This window comes from Capra hircus, chromosome 19, assembly GCF_001704415.2.
Source record: "Capra hircus breed San Clemente chromosome 19, ASM170441v1, whole genome shotgun sequence".
Lineage (NCBI taxonomy): Eukaryota > Metazoa > Chordata > Mammalia > Artiodactyla > Bovidae > Capra > Capra hircus.
In genome coordinates, this window is record NC_030826.1 from 51,419,229 (window position 1) to 51,439,804 (window position 20,576).

Consider the following 20,576-nt stretch of genomic DNA (forward strand, 5'->3'; position numbering starts at 1 on the left):
TCCACTGAGTAGAGACCCTCGACAGCACTGACATCCTCAGAATAAGCTCCTGGCCCACCTGTTTAGCCCTCCTATGCCTGTCTGCCTTTACTGCGCTGGCCACAGCCAGGGAGCCTCGGGTCACACTTCCCCACCTGCCCCTTTACTTTCCCTACACCGGGTACCTGCTCCTCCCAACCCCGCAGTTTAACCTCTGAAGGCCTCTCCCTCCTCTTCCACCAGTAATGTGCCCAGCAGACTGGCTCCAGCTGACTGCTAGATTTTCAGGAATTTGCAAGCTGATGGTTAAACACAGTCATCATTAAAATGTAAATTCTACAAACTCACAATTATAGAAATTACCTTAAGAACAAAGGTAACAGGTAGTCAGAACTCATCACTTTCTAATTATTTCTACTACACTTTTACTATTGTCTATGCTTTTTAGGTTATTCATATCTATTGTGTCTGTGAGGTGGGAAAACCCCATCATGTGTGATCCTGCACATCTCTTCCCAACTCCACTGCAAGCAGGTACAACACTTCCTCCCCCACACCCCACCCCCATCCCTACCACTGCTGCAGTCCTGGGGTATGAGATGCAGGGTGGGGAAAATCGGATGTACACATTTGAGGGTGCCCCTTCATCCCACACCTCCAGATCAGGTAGCTAGGCAACTAGAGGTTCCTTCCCCAAGAGTTTTAGGCAAGGCAGCCATTCATTTTCTAGTCCCCAACTGCCAGATACCTCCCCAACTCTAGGGAGGGAGTGCTGTGTGCTCGGTTGCTTCAGTGGTGCAGGACTCTGCGACCCCATGGACTATAGCCTTCCAGGCTCCTCTGTCCATGGAATTTTCCAGGCAAGAATACTGGAGTGGGATGTCATTTCCTACTCCAGGGGGTCTTCCCTACCCAGGGATCAAACCCATGTCTCTCACATTTCTTGCATTAGCAGGCAAATTATTTACCCCTAGCACCACGTGGGAAGCCCTTAGGGAGGAAGAGGAGGCCAAAAAACTACCAGAACTGAATCCCCCTCCCAGAGTCTTGAGGTCCAGTTTAAAAGATTTCAAGAAGGCAGAGAGCTGCCATAGCTCGCCCTGCCCCCATCTCCCAATAGAGCCCACATGTCTGCTGCAGTTGTCCCCAATACTGTCTTCTGGCAGACAGGGTACTCCACAGAGGTCGCCCTAGGGACCATAGGGTCCTGGGCCCTTGACCACAATCTCCTCCCCTTGGGGTTCCATACTTCCCTCCTAGAGATGGGGTGAGGAGTGGGGAGGGGAGGTCTGGCTCTCAGGGCCCAGATGCCTGGGTGCCAATCACTGAGATCTCTGGAAGTAAAAGCCCAAGTCCCTGCCTTGCTCGGGCAAGTCCCTGACCCTCCTGAGGCTCAGGAGGCAAGGCTCAGTCCACACCGCCGGCCAGGCCCAGCTGGGCTCCTCTCCCGCGCCCACGCGATCTCTGGGCGCGTGCTCCCTCTGCACCCGGTTAGCTCCCCCCCGACCCCAGGCCCCGCGGGAACCCTCCTTCGATCGAGTGAAGCCCTGGACCGGGAAAGTGACCCTATCCGGTCGCGGGATGGGAGTGGAGGCAGAAGTCGTCGCGCCCCTCGCGCGGGTGTTTCCTCTGGAGTCGCCTGCTGGCCTGAGGCGCAGACATGCGTGGGACAGTCATGGCCAGCCCCTCCCGCGGCCCAGGGGCAGGCCGTGAGCTTCAGCGGGTCCCGGCGCTCGGTGGTGGGCGAGCGCGGCCCCAGGGGGCTGAAACCCCCGCACAGCCCTGGACAGAGTCGCGCGGAGCCCAGACCTGCCACGTGCAGGCCGCGGGGTCCCTCTGGCGCCGGGAAGCGGAGGCCAATGGACGAGCAAGGGCCGCGCCGGCTCGCAGTCCCGCGCTAGCGGAGGGTTCACGGCTGAAGCAATGAAAGAACTGTGACCTCGGGTAGCCCCGGGGATGGGAGGAGGACGCGGAGAGGGAGGAGATCTTGTTTTATCGAACAGGTCCCAATAGAGTGGCTTCATTTCCCATCCGCGGGCAGAAGTCAGCCCCGGGCAGGGACCCGGGAGCTTCCCAGCTGTTGGGCCATCGCGGCGCCCAGAGAAGGAGAATGAGGGGCTCGGGGTGCGGGGCGAGGGTGTCCTCCGGGCTGCCCCAACTGGGACTGTCTCTTTGGCTCGACCTGTCGCCTGCAGTCGGATCCCGGAATCTTGGCGCCTCCTCTGTACAGTGGGAGCTTGGAGCGGCGGCTTCCGAAGCGCCTTTGGCTCTGACCCGCAGGGGCTCAGGTCCTAGTCGGGCACCGGAAACCGGACGGGAAACTGGGAGTCGAAGCCTGGGGCGCCGCTGCCCAGAAAAAAATGGCTCAAGTGTGTGGGTGGGTGAGTGAGGTGACTATGAGTAACGTAGCATAGTGTGGAGCTCCTCAGGGGTGACGGCCCCCTCCCGAAGCCCGGGACTCCTCGCCACCCGCGGAGAAGTGGGCAGAGCTGGGGTGCATGGGCTCCAGAAAGCCCAACACACACGCGGACACACGCAGACATGGACACACGGATGCATCCCAACTAGCACACGGACACGCACACGTGCCCTCATATCTCCGCTGTGGGAAGGCGCTCGGGGAGCGCAAAGGGTCCGCTTGCAGGGCCCCCTCGGAAGCTCGGCGCCTCCCCGCGAGGCTGCAGGGAGCGTCCAGCCCCGGTGGCGCCGTCTGCCCGGAATCGGACCCGCTTGGCTGGCAGGAAAGGCTTAATCCGCTAGGGACGCCTCCGAGAATTGTCCGCCTGCCCCACCAGCATGATGTGGTGGCTGTCATTCCCGGGAGATGTTGCCAGTCTCCAAAGCCCGGAGCCGGGGTGGTGGGGGCGCAGGAGAGCCGAGAGCGAGGTCATAGGGAAGCCCCGCGACCTGGGGTGTGTAGCATCCTTACAACCCCATACGGACATTGAAGAAACTTTGAGTGACCCCGCGACCCCGCTTTTGAACCTGGGAAGGTAGCGAGGCTCTGCTCCCGGCACCCCCAACCCGGCACACAGGTGTGGACGACTTGAGTCCTTGGGGACCCGGTCGAGGCCTGGCGAGTGTTCGGCCCAGCGGGGTGAGCCGAATTCTGTCCCTCGGGTCCGCCGTGGCCTCCCGTGTGCCCCAAGTCCCGTCGGAGATTTGGAGCAGCACGCAGGTGGCCCATCCAGAAGTCCGGGGCCGCGGCCCGGCCCACCCTACTCTCCACACCCCGCTCCCTCCGCTCTCGGCGCCTTCGGGGAAGCGGCGCAGGCTGGGACAGGGGCGGGCGGGTAGAGGATGGTGCAAAAGATGCGGCGGCGCCGGGGTTTGGGGAGTAGTCTCCCCTACTGCGCGCTCCTGCGACCCCAACCGCACAGCGGGACCCGGCCGCAGACAATTAAACCGGGATTCCTCCCCCGCTGACGTCGCCAGCGCCGAGGCCCCTCCCGCGGTGGCATAAAAGGCGCGGGCTCCGCAGCGCAGGCGGCAGTGGGGGCCGGACAGCGCGGCGGTGCGGACTGCGCGGCGGAGCAGCCAGCAGCGCGGCGCCCAGAGCGCGGGCCGCCCGCGGAGCCCCAGCCGAGCCGAGCCGAGCCGAGCCGGGCCCGGAGCGCCGGGTCCCAGCGCCCGCAGCCATGCCGGCCGGCCGCGCCGCGCGCACCTGTGCGCTGCTTGCCCTCTGCTTCTTGGGCAGCGGGGCCCAGGATTTCGGGCCGACGCGCTTCATCTGCACCTCGGTGCCCGTGGACGCCGACATGTGCGCCGCGTCCGTGGCCGCCGGCGGCGCCGAGGAGCTCCGGAGCAACGTGCTGCAGCTCCGAGAGACCGTTTTGCAGCAGAAGGAGACCATCCTGAGCCAGAAGGAGACCATCCGCGAGCTGACCACCAAGCTGGGTCGCTGCGAGAGCCAGAGCACCCTGGACGCGAGCGCGGGCGAGGCGCGGACCGGCGGCGGCCGCAAGCAGCCCGGCTCGGGCAAGAACACCATGGGCGACCTGTCTCGGACGCCGGCCGCTGAGACGCTCAGCCAACTCGGGCAAACTTTGCAGTCGCTCAAAACCCGCCTGGAGAACCTCGAGGTCCGCGCGCGCCTCTGTTTCCCCTCCGGCTCACGCGCCCCTCTGCCCTCCCCCACCTCCATTTCCGACCCTACCTGACACCCCCAACTCCGGTCTCGGCCGGGTGCGGATGCCTGGTTGAGGCCTCCCCAAGCCTGCGGGCCCCGGAACGGGCACTAGCCCGAGCTCCCTGCCAGGCCGCCCCCGCAGTCGCCCTGAGGGGACCGCGCCACCGGCCTCCCGGCACGGTCCCTACTCCACGCGTAACGATATGGTTTCCCCCCCGCCCTTGCACCCCCGCAGCAGTACAGCCGGCTCAATTCCTCCAGCCAGACCAACAGTCTCAAGGATCTGCTGCAGAGCAAGATCGATGACCTGGAGAGGCAGGTGCTGTCTCGGGTGAACACTCTGGAGGAGGGCAAAGGGGGCCCCAAAAACGACACCGAGGAAAGAGTCAAGATCGAAAGCGCCCTGACTTCCCTGCACCAGCGGATCAGCGAGCTCGAGAAAGGTAGTGGTCATGGGGTGGGGTAGGGAGAGGGCGGTCCTTGCATCCTATCTCAGCTCCCTGGACCAGTGGGACCCGGCCTCTGGCCCTGGCTTCCTGCACAGCTCAGGTCGGGAGTGTAAAAGCCCTGAGCTCCTCCACCATTTCTACCTTAGGTTCTCCAGCTGATGTTCCTAGCAGGGCTGGGGTGCCCTGGGCTTGGGACATCTGGGGAAACGGAGTGAGGAAGGGATAGCCTGGGGCTCCCTCCCTGCTCCCCTGCCACAGTCACACACTCACAGGAATTTTTCAAGTCTGATCTGTTTAGTCTTCAGCAACTTTGCACTAGAGCCATGGCTAGACCAAGTCCTCCCTGGCTAAGAAACCCTGGTTCTAGCCAGTCCCTATCCCCAGCAGAGAGCAGGTCACGGGCTGCAGCTGGGTCCTCCTGGTCCACAGCAGATCTGGGCCCTGAGCAGGCTTCCTCCCAGTTCCTTGCAGCCCCTGGCGTCCTTTAGGGATTTCCAGGTCCCCCTTCCCCAGCCCTGAGCACACTCCTGTGGTTTTCTCTTATAAATGACCCAAGCTCAGGCATCTTGCATGCTGCCCCCCTGTTCAAGTCGCCAACCCCAAGTCCCAGTCTCGCCCGGGCTCACGGATGAGCTTGAGAGGCTCAGCCTTGAAGCCTCAGAAATCAAACAAGGTTGTAAAAGGGGAGGCGGGGGGGATGCGAGGCTGGGAGCAGGGCCATGTGACCCTTCTCGGACTGCAAAGTGTGTGCTGGATGGATTTAAACAGTGCCATCTTAAGGCACGTTATGTAACTGAAAAACAGATCGGGGAAGGGAGGAGGGAGAAAGAAGGGGGAGGTTGGGGAAATGAAGAGCACCCCCTGGAGAGAGACCAGATCTACTCCAAGGGCAGGGGGCTGCCAGCCTGAGACAGAAGGGGAACATAGCCAGCCCTGCTCTGTTCCCTGACATCTGGCTTAGTGGAAGGGGGTGGGGTAGCTGACCCAGTAGGATGCCTTCTAGAAATAATTCTTGGCCTAGAGGGCCGGTTTAGTGCTGGGCTCTCTGGCAGCACCCCGTGTACACCCTGAAGCTGGTGGGTGTGTGTTCCTGGCTCTGGGCTGGGTGCCCATGCCCACTGCTGGGTTGGAATGTTTTGACTGGAATCAGTCACACCATGCCCAGGGTCATAGCCACAGTGGGTGTGTGAGTTGGGAGAGGGCAGACAAGCGTTCCCTGGAGATGTTGCTGACAGACAGGGAGCTGGTGGCTGAGTATAAAGGGAGGTGATGGGGCAATGAGTGTGATTTTTCAGGAAACATACCGGAAGCTCGCCCTGAGAATGATTGGCATTGTCCTCAAAGCAGTCACCTTAGGGGAACCTGGCTCTAGGGACATCTTCGGGCTCCCTGCTGTCCTGCCCTCTCTGCAGGGGCAGACAGAGCTGCTCGAAGAGACTCGGAGGGGACAGCTCTCCTTCCTGTGGGGTGGATGGGATACTGGAAACAGCCTGAGTCCTCAGGATGAATTGGCTGGGTCAGATGAGTGACCAGGGGCTGCAGTGTGTCCTGGCCTTGAAGGAAGTGTGACGGGCCCCAGGGGCCTGTTCTGAGCAGCAGCCAGCATCGTGAAACAGGTTGGGCTCCCGGAGGGGCTACTCTGAGGGGAGTTAGCCTCTTTCCTGGTGAGGAGACCCCCTTCCTCTGCAGCCACACCTTTGAGCAAGCATTGCTTTACAGGGTGTGCCCTGACCCACTCCCTCCCCATGCCACTGCCCAGCTCAGGTGCAGATACTCAGAGCCCATTGTGTACAGGCTTCCCCATCCCAGCCTGTCCACGGGGGCCACTACGTGGGAACCGGACCCAGAGTGCAGAGACTGTGGGCCAGCTCTTTCGGTCTGGCCCTGTGCCCTGGGGCAAAGTACTTGACCTCTCTGAGCTTTGTTTTCAGCATCTACAGAACAGAGAGGAGTCTGCTTTGTCTGCATCACAGAGCCTGGTTGGGGGCAGGGGGGTTGGCAAGCCTGCTTTAGTCTGGGACAGGCGCTTTGTCAAGGTGCAGGTGTCGGTACTGTGTCCCGTCCTCTGCAGGTCAGAAGGACAACCGCCCTGGAGATAAGTTCCAGCTCACATTCCCACTGCGGACCAACTACATGTACGCCAAGGTGAAGAAGAGCCTGCCGGAGATGTACGCCTTCACAGTGTGCATGTGGCTCAAGTCCAGTGCGGCGCCGGGGGTGGGCACGCCCTTCTCCTATGCCGTGCCCGGCCAGGCCAATGAGCTGGTCCTCATTGAGTGGGGCAACAACCCCATGGAGATCCTCATCAACGACAAGGTAGAGCCTCTACCCTTCCTTCAGGATTTGCAGGGCAGCAGGGTGAGGCTTCTGGGGCCCCAGTCCATGCCAGTGGCCGGGGCAGGTCTGGGTGGTATGAGATACACAGCCTCGGGTGCTACTGTGGCCCCAAGAGGAGAGCTCGCCAGGCAGGGCTGAAGGAGGGGCAGGGTGAGAACTGGGAGAAATGGGGAGGGGTACCCTTGCTATTCTCTGTGAACACGGGGAAGCTGGAACCCTCCCAGACAGAGGCCTCACAGATGGGGGTGGAGGAGGAGGATCCAGGGGCCAATCCATCCGGCTGATCAAACCCTGACTCCCTCCCTCAGCTGGTCTTGGAGCTGACTTTCCTCCCCCATATTTGGGAGACCATAGATGCTTGGGGTGGTGGTAAGGATGCTCCCAGAGAGTCCACATCAATCCTGCTTAGCCCCCTGCCCCTGGGAGGAGACCAGGTCTGCATGAGCCCTTGGGAGAGGGCACCTTTTCCCTCCAAGGAACCCGTCTCCATCTTGGCCCTTAATCCCTGCTAGCTGTGGAATTAGCTATCAGCTCTCCAACTCCCTCATCACCACGCCAGCTTTGGTAGTTAATGTCTAAAACCTGGACTGAGAATTGGAGTCCAAGCCTTTGCTCTTGATGCCTTGCCCAGAGAGGGCTGTGCCTTTCTGGGGCCCCATGTCCCCAAGTTAAAAGGGTGTGAGGGTTCTTTTGTCAGCTGAAGCAGCCTCCCTGCCTGAAATGTTAGAGTGGGAGTGAAATTCCAGGTCAGGGGCTGCTCTGGAGCGTTAAAAGGCATGGTGCCATCTCCCCTGGCATCTTTCAGAGTCTCTGTAAAAAGGCTGGGCGGGTTTTAGACCCAGAGGATCTGGCAATTAGAGATGGGGCGTTGGAAGAGAGGAGAGGCCCAGAAAGCAGCAGTGAAGTCAGCCCCCAGGGGTGGCTCATCCGAGGGCAGGTTTTTCGGACTGGCCCAGAGGTAGGAGGGTGAGTAGGAGTGAGGAGATTGCATATTCAGATCGATCTGGACAAAGCTTCCCATTTCCTTTGTGATTCTGTCCTCCATCAATGGATGGGCCTGACAGTCCCGAGGGGCAGGTGCTGCAAGAACTCAGTAATGGCTCTTGATATTTACTGTAAATACCTATGACTAGTAACTAGTGACGATCATTGATCCTGATGGTGCCCATTCCCATCTTGTCCTGTATGTTGTCCTCCTGCCCAGGTGGCTAAGCTGCCCTTTGTAATCAATGACGGCAAGTGGCACCACATCTGTATCACCTGGACCACCCGGGATGGGGTCTGGGAAGCCTACCAGGATGGCACCCAGGGCGGCAACGGCGAGAACCTAGCACCTTATCACCCCATCAAGCCACAAGGCGTGCTGGTGCTGGGCCAGGAGCAGGTACAGGCTGTGGGGGGCAGGGACAGGGTGAAGGGGAAGTGGGGGCCACTGGCTGCAGGGGGAGGAGCCCCAGAACCGGAGACTAGGCCGGAGAAAGGAGAGTGTATTGGGAGGGAGGGGAGAGAGGCAGCAGGAAGCAAAGTGGGAGGGAGCTGGAGAGGGAAGTGGTTCCCCTGAGAAGAAGCCGTAGAAGCAAGTGATGAAGCAGTTTGGGCAAAGTCCCCACTCTGAGTGGGTTCTTTCAGGAAAGGCAGGAAGAGGGGGCTCTGTCTCCAGACTCTCAACTGCAGCAATGCTCTTTGGCACGGGAAGGCCAATCGTGCACTTAGTGATCCATAATTTATTTCCTGGAAGTGGTTTGTCTCCCATTGGGCACCCAGGAGGGAAAGGCAGGCAGGAGAGCCCCAGGCCTTCTGTTCTTGTTCGGCAGCTATGGCTAGCAAAGAGTGACATTAGAGTTTCCTGGGGAGAGGCAGGGAGTGTAGGGGAGGCCCCCAGGCCCTGCTCCCACGGTTGTCCACGGTCTTAGCTGACACCCTCCCTCACTGGGCACCTCTCAGGTGCCCCTAGGAGAAACTCTGCATCCAGGGCAGAGGAGGCCAGCATCACTGCTGTTCCTGAGCTCCCTGGAGGGCAGGGACTGATGCACAGCTGAGACAGATGTGCCCAGAGGTGGACGTGAGAGCCATACATGCTAGGGAGGCTCTCCTGATAGGCACTCACTACTCTGACCCCCTCCACCCTCACCCTCTGCTTTTCTCTGAAGGACACTCTGGGTGGCGGGTTTGATGCCACCCAAGCGTTTGTGGGCGAGCTGGCCCATTTCAACATCTGGGACCGCAAGCTGACCCCGGGGGAGGTGTACAACCTGGCCACCTGCAGCACCAAGGCCCTTTCCGGCAACGTCATCGCCTGGGCCGAGTCCCACATCGAGATCTACGGCGGAGCCACCAAGTGGACATTCGAAGCCTGTCGCCAGATCAACTGAGGCCTGGGGCTGGGCTGAGCCTCCGGGTCCCCGGGTCCCCGGGTCCCCAGCCCCCGCCCGCCTCCCCCTGCTTGTGCGGTGATGATCCGTCGTCTCTTCTTCTCTCCCTTTCCCCCAGGAATGACTCAAGGCCACCGCCCTCGCACATGCGCACACGCACACAGCCTGGTCTCATCCCTGTGCACGTGAGAAGCAGGCCCGGCTCCCATCTGCCGCAGGTGTCCCCACTTCTCTCTAGGAGCCCGCACTGTTTCTCAGGCATGCCCCGTTCACCACCAACACTGGCGGCTGAGACATTCTGAAAAATGCACACGTAGGTGAGAGGACTCGTGTGTGAGTGTGACTCTGTGTGTGTGTGTCTACAAGGATCTGTCTCTCGGGGGAGGCCTTCTCTTTTAAAATGAGATATTCCTTTTCTTCTTTCTCTGTGGCTTTGGGAAGTCTCATGACTGGTCTAATCTCTGTACTTGCCAACTTTGGTGGCCGCCCGTGTGCCTTGGGGCTGGTGCAACTTCTCCTGCCATGCGTTCATCTTTGTTTGCAAACCTTTTTCAGAGCGACATATCTCTATATTGATAGAATAAATATCTTTTAGTGCTTTGTTAAAGGCTAGGGACCTCTCCAAGGAGAATTTGTATTTTGTCGTAGAAGTAAATTCTCTCTGAAGGGTTGAAGGCAGACTGTGTCCTGCGATGGCACCACATGCTGGGAGGGGGCAGAGGAGGTGGCACCAGCCTCAGGAGCCAGGCATCCTGCTGTTGACCTCTGAGGACAGCACTGGGCCTGGGAGGCTGGCCTGCCCACCCAGCATAGCCAGCTCTGGCCCAGTATCCCATCTGTAGCCCTCAGCCTTCCCACCTCCCCAAGCTCCCCTCCAGCGGCCAGCTAGTGACCCCAAGAGAGGAGCATCCCACCCATTGCCCAGGAAGCCAGGACCTCTGGTCCCTTCCCCTTGGCCTCTGGCAGTGGACGACCTGAGGCTTCAGTGGATCAGCTGGAGAACAGATCTTTTAGACCAGGAAACCCACACTCTGATTGAGACCCAGCCATGTAAGGCCACAGCCAGTCAATGGGCCAGGTCTGTGGTAACTCTGACAGCCATATTCTTTACCCAGGCTGAGGCAAGTCCAGAGACCTCTCCATAGAGAGCTAGGCATGGCCAGGCTGGGGCCTGAAACCCACTCCCCATCTTACAGAGCTCAAGTTCTGATGCAGCCCCCAACCCGTCACCAGCTGGTGACATTGACACCCAATCAGTGTCCAGAAGCTTTGACATTTTTTCTCCCCATGAAAAACTAACATGTGCGTCTCCTTCTAGTCCTTCCAAGGTGGGGAGAAAAGTGTGTGTGTGTGCGTGTGTACACGTACATGTGTGTTGAATGAGAGAGAGAAGAAGAGCACTCAGACGGATCACGCCCAGGGGAGGGTGAGCTCCCTGCTTTGTTGCACCATCTGGGGGTCGCACACCCAAGGGCCACCTGGACTCTATCACCAAGAGTCTAATTAGCAAAAGGCTGGCAAGTCTTTCTAGAAATTCTACTGCACTGCCTGGCTCATCTACAGCTGCAGACATTTCTTCAGCAGGAGCAGGTGTTCTGTCTTCTGTTTTTTCCAGAGGCACCTGTCTCCTTAAACGCAGGTCCGTGTTGTGTCGGAAACCTAGTGCATCTGTGTGTGTCTGTGTTGGTGTTTCTGTGTCGGTGTCTGCGTGGGTGTCTGCACGGTACCCAGTCGCCGTTCTGCAATGCATCACTCTCGTGCTGAGGGTGCGGCCCAGGCGCCGGGCTGCGTGTTGTGGTTCAACAGTGGCTTTTTTCTGAGACCATCGTGCTTTGTCAGAGCCCGTCCGGCTGTGGCATCTATGGATCTGCAGGGACCTTCTCGTTTGCATGTTCCTCGGGGCGGTGTGTCCCTTGCTTCCTCAGTCTGGTGTGTGTTCCCCTGCCTGCATGAACTTCTCTGGTTCTGTGTTGTGTGCCCAGTGCCACCCCTTGTTCTGTGACCATCCATGTAGCTACTGAAAATGGCTGGGTAAGCAAGCCAAGGGTGTCGGAGGAGGTCACGGGAGAGACGGAGTCCCTCTCTCCCTCCCCACTCCCCAAACACACCAAGAAGTATTTTTAACGTGTAGGTTGTAACATCGCCTGTGGTTGGGACAGAGCGAGAGCTTGGAATCCCCCTCTAGACCAGATCAGCCCCACCCCTCACTTCAGCCATCTCGGAGCTGTAGGCAAGGCCCAGAGTGTGCTAGGTGCTCTCCTTCGGCATCTCCCACCAGCCCCTGCCGATCTAGCGATCTACCGGACCCCAGACCACCTTCTGCCCCAGTGGGCTCGGTGGGAGCTGTCCATTTAGGACCACAAGCCATCCTCTGCCCTAACTAAAGGTGGGCAGAGCACACCTGTGTCCCTTTGGCTTCCCCTCCCCGACCTGTTCACCCTCCTCGCCCCCCACCCCGATGCACCCATGGTGCCAGGGACAGAAGCTGATGTTTAACTCCCTCCCCCGCCCCAACTGGAGCCTATGCCAAGCCCCTGGCTCCCTCACTGTGTTAACACTTGGCACTTCGCCAGCCCCGAGAAAGGTAGATGACACAGCCACAAATCTAATCCACATAGTTTCCATCTACTCCTTAATCTGATTGATGTTCCCTCTTGCACTGAATAATACATGCCTATCTCAGGTAAGCCATTTTATAAAATAAGGAGATAAAAAAGCACTGTCGAGACAGTGTTTGCTTTTGCCGAGCTGGTGTCCCACAGCTCCCTGGGTGTCCGAGGCGGCAGAGCTACTGACAGAGGCTCTCCGGGCCCTCGAGGGCTTAGAGCCCACTTGAATCGTAAGCCTTCTTGCTTTTGATAACACAGTATTATTTCTCTTACTCTAGAAGAAAAAGTTTATTACCAAAACAAGAGTATTTTTATGAAAGAAAAGGACAAACCTATAAATTAACTCAACCTATATTTCCCTTGAAAATACTTTTCAGGCTCCGCCAAAACGTAGAACTGAAAGCATGTATTTTGGAAGAAAGAGATACATTTTGTATGCTTTCTGTTCCTTTTGTAGATTCACAGTTTATTTTCTAAGACTACAAAGATCACTTTGTCACCAGCCCTGGGACCTGAGACCAAGGGGGTGTCTTGTGGGGAGTGAAGGGGAAGGGAGAGGCTGGCATGAGGGTCACAGTTGTTCCAATGAGCTCCAGGGAGGGGCCACCTGTTCTCAAAGATATGTTGGGGACTGGATATGCTCTGGTCCTTGATGGTGGCCCCTCTGTCTTGGAGCTGACTTGTCAAATGGAATGAGTAGAGGACTTGATGGTCAGTTCCAAACCTGATAGAAGAAACTAGGGTTCTGAATTGTGAAGATTAAGAAGATGGTATCCTTTGTAATCTTATGGCAACCAAAACGTGGCTTAAAGCAGTCATGGTTTCATCTCTTAAAACACAGTGTGTAAATTTATTCAACTAATGATGGGAAATGTATCACTTCCATGTACAGTGGACTTAAGTGCCATTTGTTGAAAGGGAACAAGTCACTGAGAACAAAAAAGCCCAATACTTAGAGTCCCAATTTTGTCTTATTTGCCAAAAAAAATCAACAACGACAAAGCAAACCCCCTCTGGTTGATATTGTTATATTGTATATACTGTATAATAGGAAAGAGAATTGATGTATCTTACTTTTTCATTATTTGCTAACCAAAGCTGTACATTTTTCATATGATCCACAGCCTTTTGGGTATCTAATGGGTCAAAACCATGGGACCTGCCACCTCCCATCAGCAGTTCTGGAAATGCACTATTTCTACTGGTATTCTTGCTTTTTTTTCATTTTCTTGCTGAAATGACATGAATTGTTGAGTTTATTTTTACACAGTAAAGAGTGAAGAAAGACTGTGGTCTCCTTGGAATATCTCTTCTTTCCTCAAGCTTGCAAATGTCACCTCAACCTACTGGGCGACCTCAGGGGCCCTCTCAGGATATGCCTGCCTACCCATTGCTCTGTGCCCCTCAAAAATCCAGCAGCCACCTGGTGATAGTGGATATCGGGTGTGGGGAGGGGGCCTGCCCAATTCACAGGTGCAGCCGACATCGAGGCAGAGAGCAGTGAAGTGATTCTGCAGTGTGTAGAGACCACACTGGGGCTTGGCTTGCAGAGTATCTGCCCGTTCCTCACCTCATCTGCAGCCCTGCTCCCTCCTGAACCGATGCACTGCCCACAGCACACCTGGCTACAGGTCCCAGGTGGTCTGGGCTTGTCCTTCCCAAGCAGCCCTGCTCTCCTTTGCCATATCCCTGCTGACCCATCCTTAGGGTCCCCAGGCTGTTTCCCTGCACTCAAGCAAGACAGCACCCCCAGGTTCATATACCAAGAAGATGGCTGATGTGGGAACCCTGGGCACTGAAAAGAACTCAGTTCCCTGGTTCCTTATGGGCCAAGCTAGCCACTGGATGGACATGGAGCCATGGAGCTGTTCCCTTCTGTGGGATAAAATCAATGAGCACAAGTCAAAATAACCTGCCTGGTTGATTGGTCTCCCCCATGCCCCAACACACATGCATGTGCATGCACACACACTCCACCCACCCACCCACCCACACACACACCCACACCCCCGCCCCCCCCCCCACACACACATGCTGAGTTAACAGATGGGACCTGGCCAGGACTCAGGAGCTGGAGTTTGGTGGGGTGTAAGTGAGCTGCCCATTGCCTGGAGTAGTATGTACGGAGGGGGTTTGGCCTCAGAGCAGTTGACCACTCACCCTGTTGACCCTGCAGTAGGAACCCCAATTGAGAGAGAGAAACCCCTGCCAGGCTGAAGACCCTGGGCCTGTTAGTTGCCCTTGGTGTACAGTGTCCACCTGGAGGCTGCACACGTGTGGCCGGGCCCAGGGTTGTGCTCAGTGCCAGCAGCTAAGGCCGACACACCACCTCTTTGCCTCCCACTCGTGCAAGTGCACAGTTATTGTCTATAATAACATAACTCTTACATTTCTAATTTCTATGAAAATGCTCATTCAAAACTTCGGTATTTTTACTATCATTAGAAACAAATTACTTTCCCCACCTCTCAAACCTGATCTTGGCACATCAAGAGCTGAATTTAGGGACTGTGGAGCAGAGAATAGCAGCTTTACAAGGAGACAGCAAATGGGAGCTGGAGAAGAGGGACACAGGCTCAGGATTTCAAAGCCGGAGAGTGTCTCCAAAGCCATTGATGCCAACTGCCCATCGGATGCATGAAAATGTTCTCAGCTTACACACTTCCAATGATAGGGAACTCGCTATCCACAGAGACAGTCTGGCCCACTTTCAAACAGCTCCAGCTGGGAGTTTTTCTTTTCTATCTTTCATATTTCTTTTCTGTTGTGCCCAATTCCTTATACTGAGCTGCAGCTTCTATCCATCTGTTTGCACACATAGAGACAGGCCCCATGTTTCCAAGGGTTCAACCTTTGTGTCTCTCCTGCACCACCTGGCTGACCTGCTCTAGGGGCACACTCCTCCCACCCCAGAAGCCCCCCAAGGGCAGCAGAGTATAGACCAATCCCCAGAGGGTCCTTGCTCTAGGAAACTGGGGCTTGTGCTTCAGCTGTGGGCCCCCCAGGGTAGGAGCAGCACAATTCAAGGAGTTCCAGCCTCCTCCATCTCCTCGTCTGCTCCCTGCAAGGCTCCCAGCGAATGGGCCTGTGCCCAGGAGCCCCCTCTCTGCAGACCTCCAAGGAGTACAAAGCCACCTGGCTCTGTGGAGTTAACTGCTGGCTGGAAACAGGAAATAGGAGAGAAGAAAAGAGGTGGCTGTGGGAAAATTAGAAAGGTTCTGGAACTCTTTGGAAGGCCTGTGGTTCTGAGCTCAGACTTGGCTTCTTTGTAGAAACCAGATGCCCTATAGAAGAGACTGGAATGCTCAGCCCAGCCAACAAGGGTCCCTCTGGGGGCTGGAGTCGCCAGAACTGCTGCCTTGACCTTAGCAGAACTGCCTCCCTCCCACCCTGAACCCTCACTAGAAGATTCTGTCCCATTCACAGCCGGTGGTGCTTGCCTGGGCTCAGGCTCATCAGCTGGCTTTGCAAAGGGCCCAGGCCCTCAGGAGTCTCTGTGCTCCACCTCTGGAGGTGCCCTGGCAGTGCTGCCAGCCTCCAGGGGCCATTGGCATCCATACTGTGCATCACACTGTGTGCCTGACTCGTTCCTATGCTTTATCTCCCATCATCCCAATGGCTACCCTGATGACAACGCTGAGTTTGCAGATGAGGAGCCAGTGGGGAGGCTGAGTGACTTGCTGAGCTCGTGAGTGGCAGGGTGGGTGCTCAGACTGCAAATCTTCTGTCTTTCCACACTAGCTATAGGTTCAGAATTCATCTGCAGAAGTCAGCACCAGGGAGGACACCCCCTTGAAGAGGACCTAGTGCCAATCTGAGCCTGTGACCCTCTGACCAGATCTGCTCTTCCCTCGAACTCCACTGCTCTGTCGTCATCCCTGAGCCCCCAGGTTCTTACTCACTCACATGTGATGCGCGTGGTGAGTTCCTGTGGCCTTGGATTCCCAAGATGCCCTTCCCCATGGAAGCAGAGCCTCCCTCCTCTCCTGATGTTCAAAGAAATTGTTTCTAACAGTCTGATTGTTTCTAAAGCCTGGCATGCTGCATGCAGTCCATGGGGTGGCAAAGAGTCGGACACGACTGAGCAACTGAACTGAACTGAACAGTCTGATCCTTAAAAACTGAAAATCATTTCATTTCGTGGTTTTCCCATGAAGCACACTTGGCATTTCCTGAGATTCACTCAAGGAGATAAACAATGGTTTTCAAGGCCTTAGTTTCCCCTAGCATAGGAAGAAAGGGTGGGACCAGGCAGTCTCTTCAGTCTTTGGACTCTCCCTGGAGCCCAGGACCAATCTGTGGGGACCAGCAGGGCCCTCTCTGCAGGCTGCCTGATGTACTTGTTCCAAGACCCCTGCTCACATAGGGCACCTCTGCTCCCTGCCCCACCGTTGGGCCAGCAGCCATGGGATCTGACCTCAGCAGATTGTTCTTCAATGCTAACTATCCTTTCAGGGTCCTTCTTGTCCTCCCTCAAACCTTCAGACTATTTCTGATCTCTGTTGGTGGACCTGGGTGACACTGTCTCCCCAGAAGTTTCTCAGCTACCATATAAATCAGGGTACTCATAGGTACTTGGGGCAGGGGCCACAAGTCCAGAGCTCCCTGCCATGACCTGGATTTGGCAGTCTCCCTTTGGGGACAGGGGAAGAGAAGGGTATTGAGAAAATGGATAACCACAACTGAGCCTTTAGAAAAACAGACACACAGGAGATTGGCCAAGATGGCAGAGCAGAAGGACCCTGAGCTCACCTCCTCTTACAAGCACATCAAAATCATAGCTATTTGCAGAATAGCCATCGATGAAAAAGACCAGAACCTACCAGAAGAGATCTTCTACAATTAAAGACATAAAGAAGGAACCACACTGAGACTGGTAGAAAGGGCAGATCCTTGATAAAGTCAAGTCCCATAACCCTGGGTGGACAACCCACAAACTGGTGAATAACTACAGTGTAGAGATCCTCCCACAGGAGTGAGAGTTCTGAGCCCTGCATCAGGCTCCTCAGCCCAGGGGTCCTGAACCAGGAAAATGAGCCCCCAGAGCCATTGGCCTTGAGAGCTGGCAGGGCTTAATTTGGGGGGCCCCACAGGACTGTGGGGAAAAGAGACTTCACTCAAACGGTGTGCACAAAGTCTCTCATGCTCCAGGACCAGGGCAAAAGCAGTAATTTTAGAGGAGCCTGGGCCAGACCTACTTGCTCATCTTGGGGAGCCTCCTGCAGATGCAGGGAGGGTGGGGGCTTGAGGAGTGGCTCACCCTGGGGACATATACACTGGTGACAGCCATTCTTCGGAGCTCCTTCTACCACATTGATGCTAATGGTGGTGAGCACCATTGTGTGGGATCCTCCCTCTAGCTCATCAGGGCCAAGACCTGGCCCTACCCAACAGCCTGTATAGGTACCAGAGCTGAGACACCTCAGGCCAAGCAACTAACTGGGTGGGAACACAGCCCCATCAGGTCAGACCAGATGCCTAAAGAACTCCTGAGCCCTCAGCCTCCCTTGGACACAGCCCTGCCCACCAGAGGGCCCAGAACTTGGCTCCACCCACCAGTGGGCAGGCACCAGACAGAAGAAGATCACCATCACACAGCCTGCAGATACAGCCTGCCTGTCAGCAGGCCAGACACTGTCCTGGAATCATCTGGGCCCCAGCTCTGCCCACGAGCAGACTAACACAAGGTTCAGGATGCCCTGGACTCTGGATCCAACTGTGTCAGGCTATCCCCTACCCCTACCCCCAATCACTAATGGTGTGACACCAGCTCTGGAATCCCAGACTCCAGGACTTGGCTCTGGTTGTTAGAGGCTGGTACTAAGCCCAGGGTTAATACCTATCTTTATCAAATTATTCCAAAAAATTGCAAAGGAGACACTTCTGAACTCATTCTATGAGGCCAGTATCATTCTGATACCAAAACTGGATAAACACATCACAAAAAAGAAAACTACAGACCAATAGTACTGATAAACATACATGTAAAAATCCTCAACAAAACATTAGCAAACTGAATCAAACAATACTTTTAAAAGGATATTATATCATGATCAAGTGGAATCTAAGCCAATTATGCAAGATTTTTCAATATCAGCAGATCAGTCAATGTGATACACCACCTTAAGAAACAGAAGTATAAAAACCATATGATCATCTGGATAGATGCATAAAAATCTTTTGACAAAATCCAACACCCATTTTAAATAAAAAAGACAACTCTAGAACGTGAGGATAGAGGGAAAATGCCTCAACATAATAAAGGCCATATATGACAAACCAACATCAGCCAACATCATACTCAACAGTGAAAAGTTGAAAACATTTTCTCTAAGATCAGGAAAAAGACAAGGATGCCCACTCTTATCACTTTTATTCAACATGCATTGGTAGTCCTAAGCATAGCAATCAGAGAAGAAAAATAAATAAAAGGAATCCAAATTGGAAAGGAAGAAGTAAAGTTTTCACTGTTCACAGATAAGTGTAGTAGAAAGCCCTAAAGATGCCACTAGTAAAGTACCAGACCTCATGAATGAATACAGTAAGATTATAGGCTACAAAATTTATACACAGAAATCTGTTGCATTTGTATACACTAACAATGAACTATTAGGGAGAGAAATTAAGGAAACAATTTCATTTACCATTACATCAAAAAGAATAAGATACCTGGGAATAAAGTTACCTAAGGAGGTAAAAAAACCTGTACTTGGAAAGCCGTTATAAGACACTGTTGTAAGAAATTGAAGACAACACAATCAGATGGAAAGATGTATCAATACTATGTTCTTGGATTGGAAGAATCAATATTGCTAAAATTATCACACTACTCAAGGCAATCTACAGATTCAATGCAATCTCTGTCAAGTTACCAATGATATTTTTTCGTAGAACAACAGAAATAATTGTGAAATTTGTATGGAAACACAAAAGACTCCAAATTACAAAAAAAAAATACTGAGAAAGAAGAACAGAGCAGGAGGAATTATATTCTCTGACTTCAGATTATACTACAAAGTTACAGTAATCAAAAGAGAATGGTACTGGTGCAAAAAAAGACATATGGATCAATGGAACAAGACAGAAGGTCCAGAAATAAACCCACACACATGATTGATTAATCTACAACAAAGGAGTCAGGCACATACAATGGAGAAAAGACAGTCTCTTCAATAAGTGGTGCTGAGAAAAGACAGTCTCTTCAATAAGTGATGCTGAGAAAACTGGACAGCTCTATGTAAAAGCATAACATAAGAACATTCTCTAACACTATATGCAGAAATAAACACAGAATGGATTGCAGACCTAAATTTAAGACCAGAAGCCATAAAACTCCTAGAGGAAAACATAGGCAGAACACTCTTTGACATAAATTATAGCAACATTTTTTTTGGATCTGTCTCCTATGGCAAAGTAAATAAGGGCAAAAATAAACTAATTAAACCTAAAAGTTTTGCACGGGAAAGGAAATCATCAACAAAATGAAAAGACAATCTACTGACTGGGAGAAAATATTTGCAAATGGTATGACCAGTGAGAAGTTTATATCCAAAATATACAAACAGCTCATACAACTCAACATCAAAAAAAGAACCTGCATAAAAAATGGGCAGAAAATCTGAATTGACATTTTTCCAATGTGCACGTGCAGATGGCCAGCAGACACATGAAAAAGATGCTCAACATCACTAATCATCAGGGAAGTGCAAATCAAAACCACAATGAGATATTACTTCACATCTGTCAGAATGGCTGTCATCAAAAAGAACACAGGGACTTCCCTGATGGTCCACTGGTTAAGACTCCTCATTTCCATTGCAGGGGGCATGGGTTCCATCCCTTGTTAGGGAACTAAGGTTCCCACATGCTGTGTGGTACATGGCTGAAAAAACAAACAAACACACACACAAATAATAAATGTTGACAAGGTATGGAGAAAATGGAACCCTCTTACACTGTTGGTAGGAATGTAAATTGGTGTAGCCACTGTGGAAAACAGTATGGAAGTCTCTCAAAAAACTAAAAACTGAAAAACTAAAAATAGAACTACTATGAAAAGTAGAGTGTCAGTTGCTTAGTCAGGTCCACTGTTTGTGACTCCATGGACTACAGACCCCCAGGCTCCTCTCTCCATGGGATTCTCCAGGCAAGAATACTAGAGTGGGTAGCCATTCTCTTCTCCAGGGGATCTTCCTGACCCAGGGATCCAACTCAGGTCTCCCACACTGCAGGCAGATTCCTTACTGTCTGAACCACCAGGAAAGCCCCAGCAATTCCACTCCTGGGTATACATTAAAAAAAAAAAACCAAAACCTAAAACTAATTAGAAAAGATGTGCACTCACAATAGCATTATTTATAATTGCCAAGATAAGGCACAGAAGCAATCTAAGTGTTCATCAACAGATGAATGGATAAAGAAGATATGGCATATACTATACCCACACAGACACACACACACTGGAATATGTATATGTATATATAATGGGATACTACTCAACTGTAAAAATGACTGAAATCTTGTGATTTGCAACAACATCGGTGGACCTGGAGGGCATTATGCAAGTGAAATAAGTCAGAGAAAGACAAATACTGTATGATACCACTTACATGCGGAATCTAAAAGACACAATAAACTAATGAATATAACAAAAAAGAAGCAGACCCACAGGTACAGAGAACAAACTAGAGGTTACTGTGGG

General features: G+C 53.8%; 1 protein-coding gene across 1 annotated transcript; it reads left to right on the forward strand.

Annotated features, from left to right (window-relative positions):
• On the forward strand, positions 3,474-13,163 carry NPTX1 (neuronal pentraxin 1). The gene is made up of 5 exons (XM_018063634.1): positions 3,474-4,061; positions 4,344-4,551; positions 6,629-6,873; positions 8,099-8,278; positions 9,045-13,163. Exons 1-5 carry the CDS (start codon positions 3,618-3,620, stop codon positions 9,264-9,266), a joined length of 1,299 nt encoding a protein of 432 aa, XP_017919123.1. The 5' UTR covers positions 3,474-3,617; the 3' UTR covers positions 9,267-13,163.

Bases quoted from the DNA above. Each gene is read 5' to 3' on its own strand.
- NPTX1 (XM_018063634.1), top strand. From the start codon at position 3,618: ATGCCGGCCGGCCGCGCCGCGCGCACCTGTGCGCTGCTTGCCCTCTGC. The intron at 4,552-6,628 runs GTAGTGGTCATG...CGTCCTCTGCAG, and splicing joins GATCAGCGAGCTCGAGAAAG to GTCAGAAGGACAACCGCCCT. The intron at 8,279-9,044 runs GTACAGGCTGTG...TTTTCTCTGAAG, and splicing joins TGGTGCTGGGCCAGGAGCAG to GACACTCTGGGTGGCGGGTT.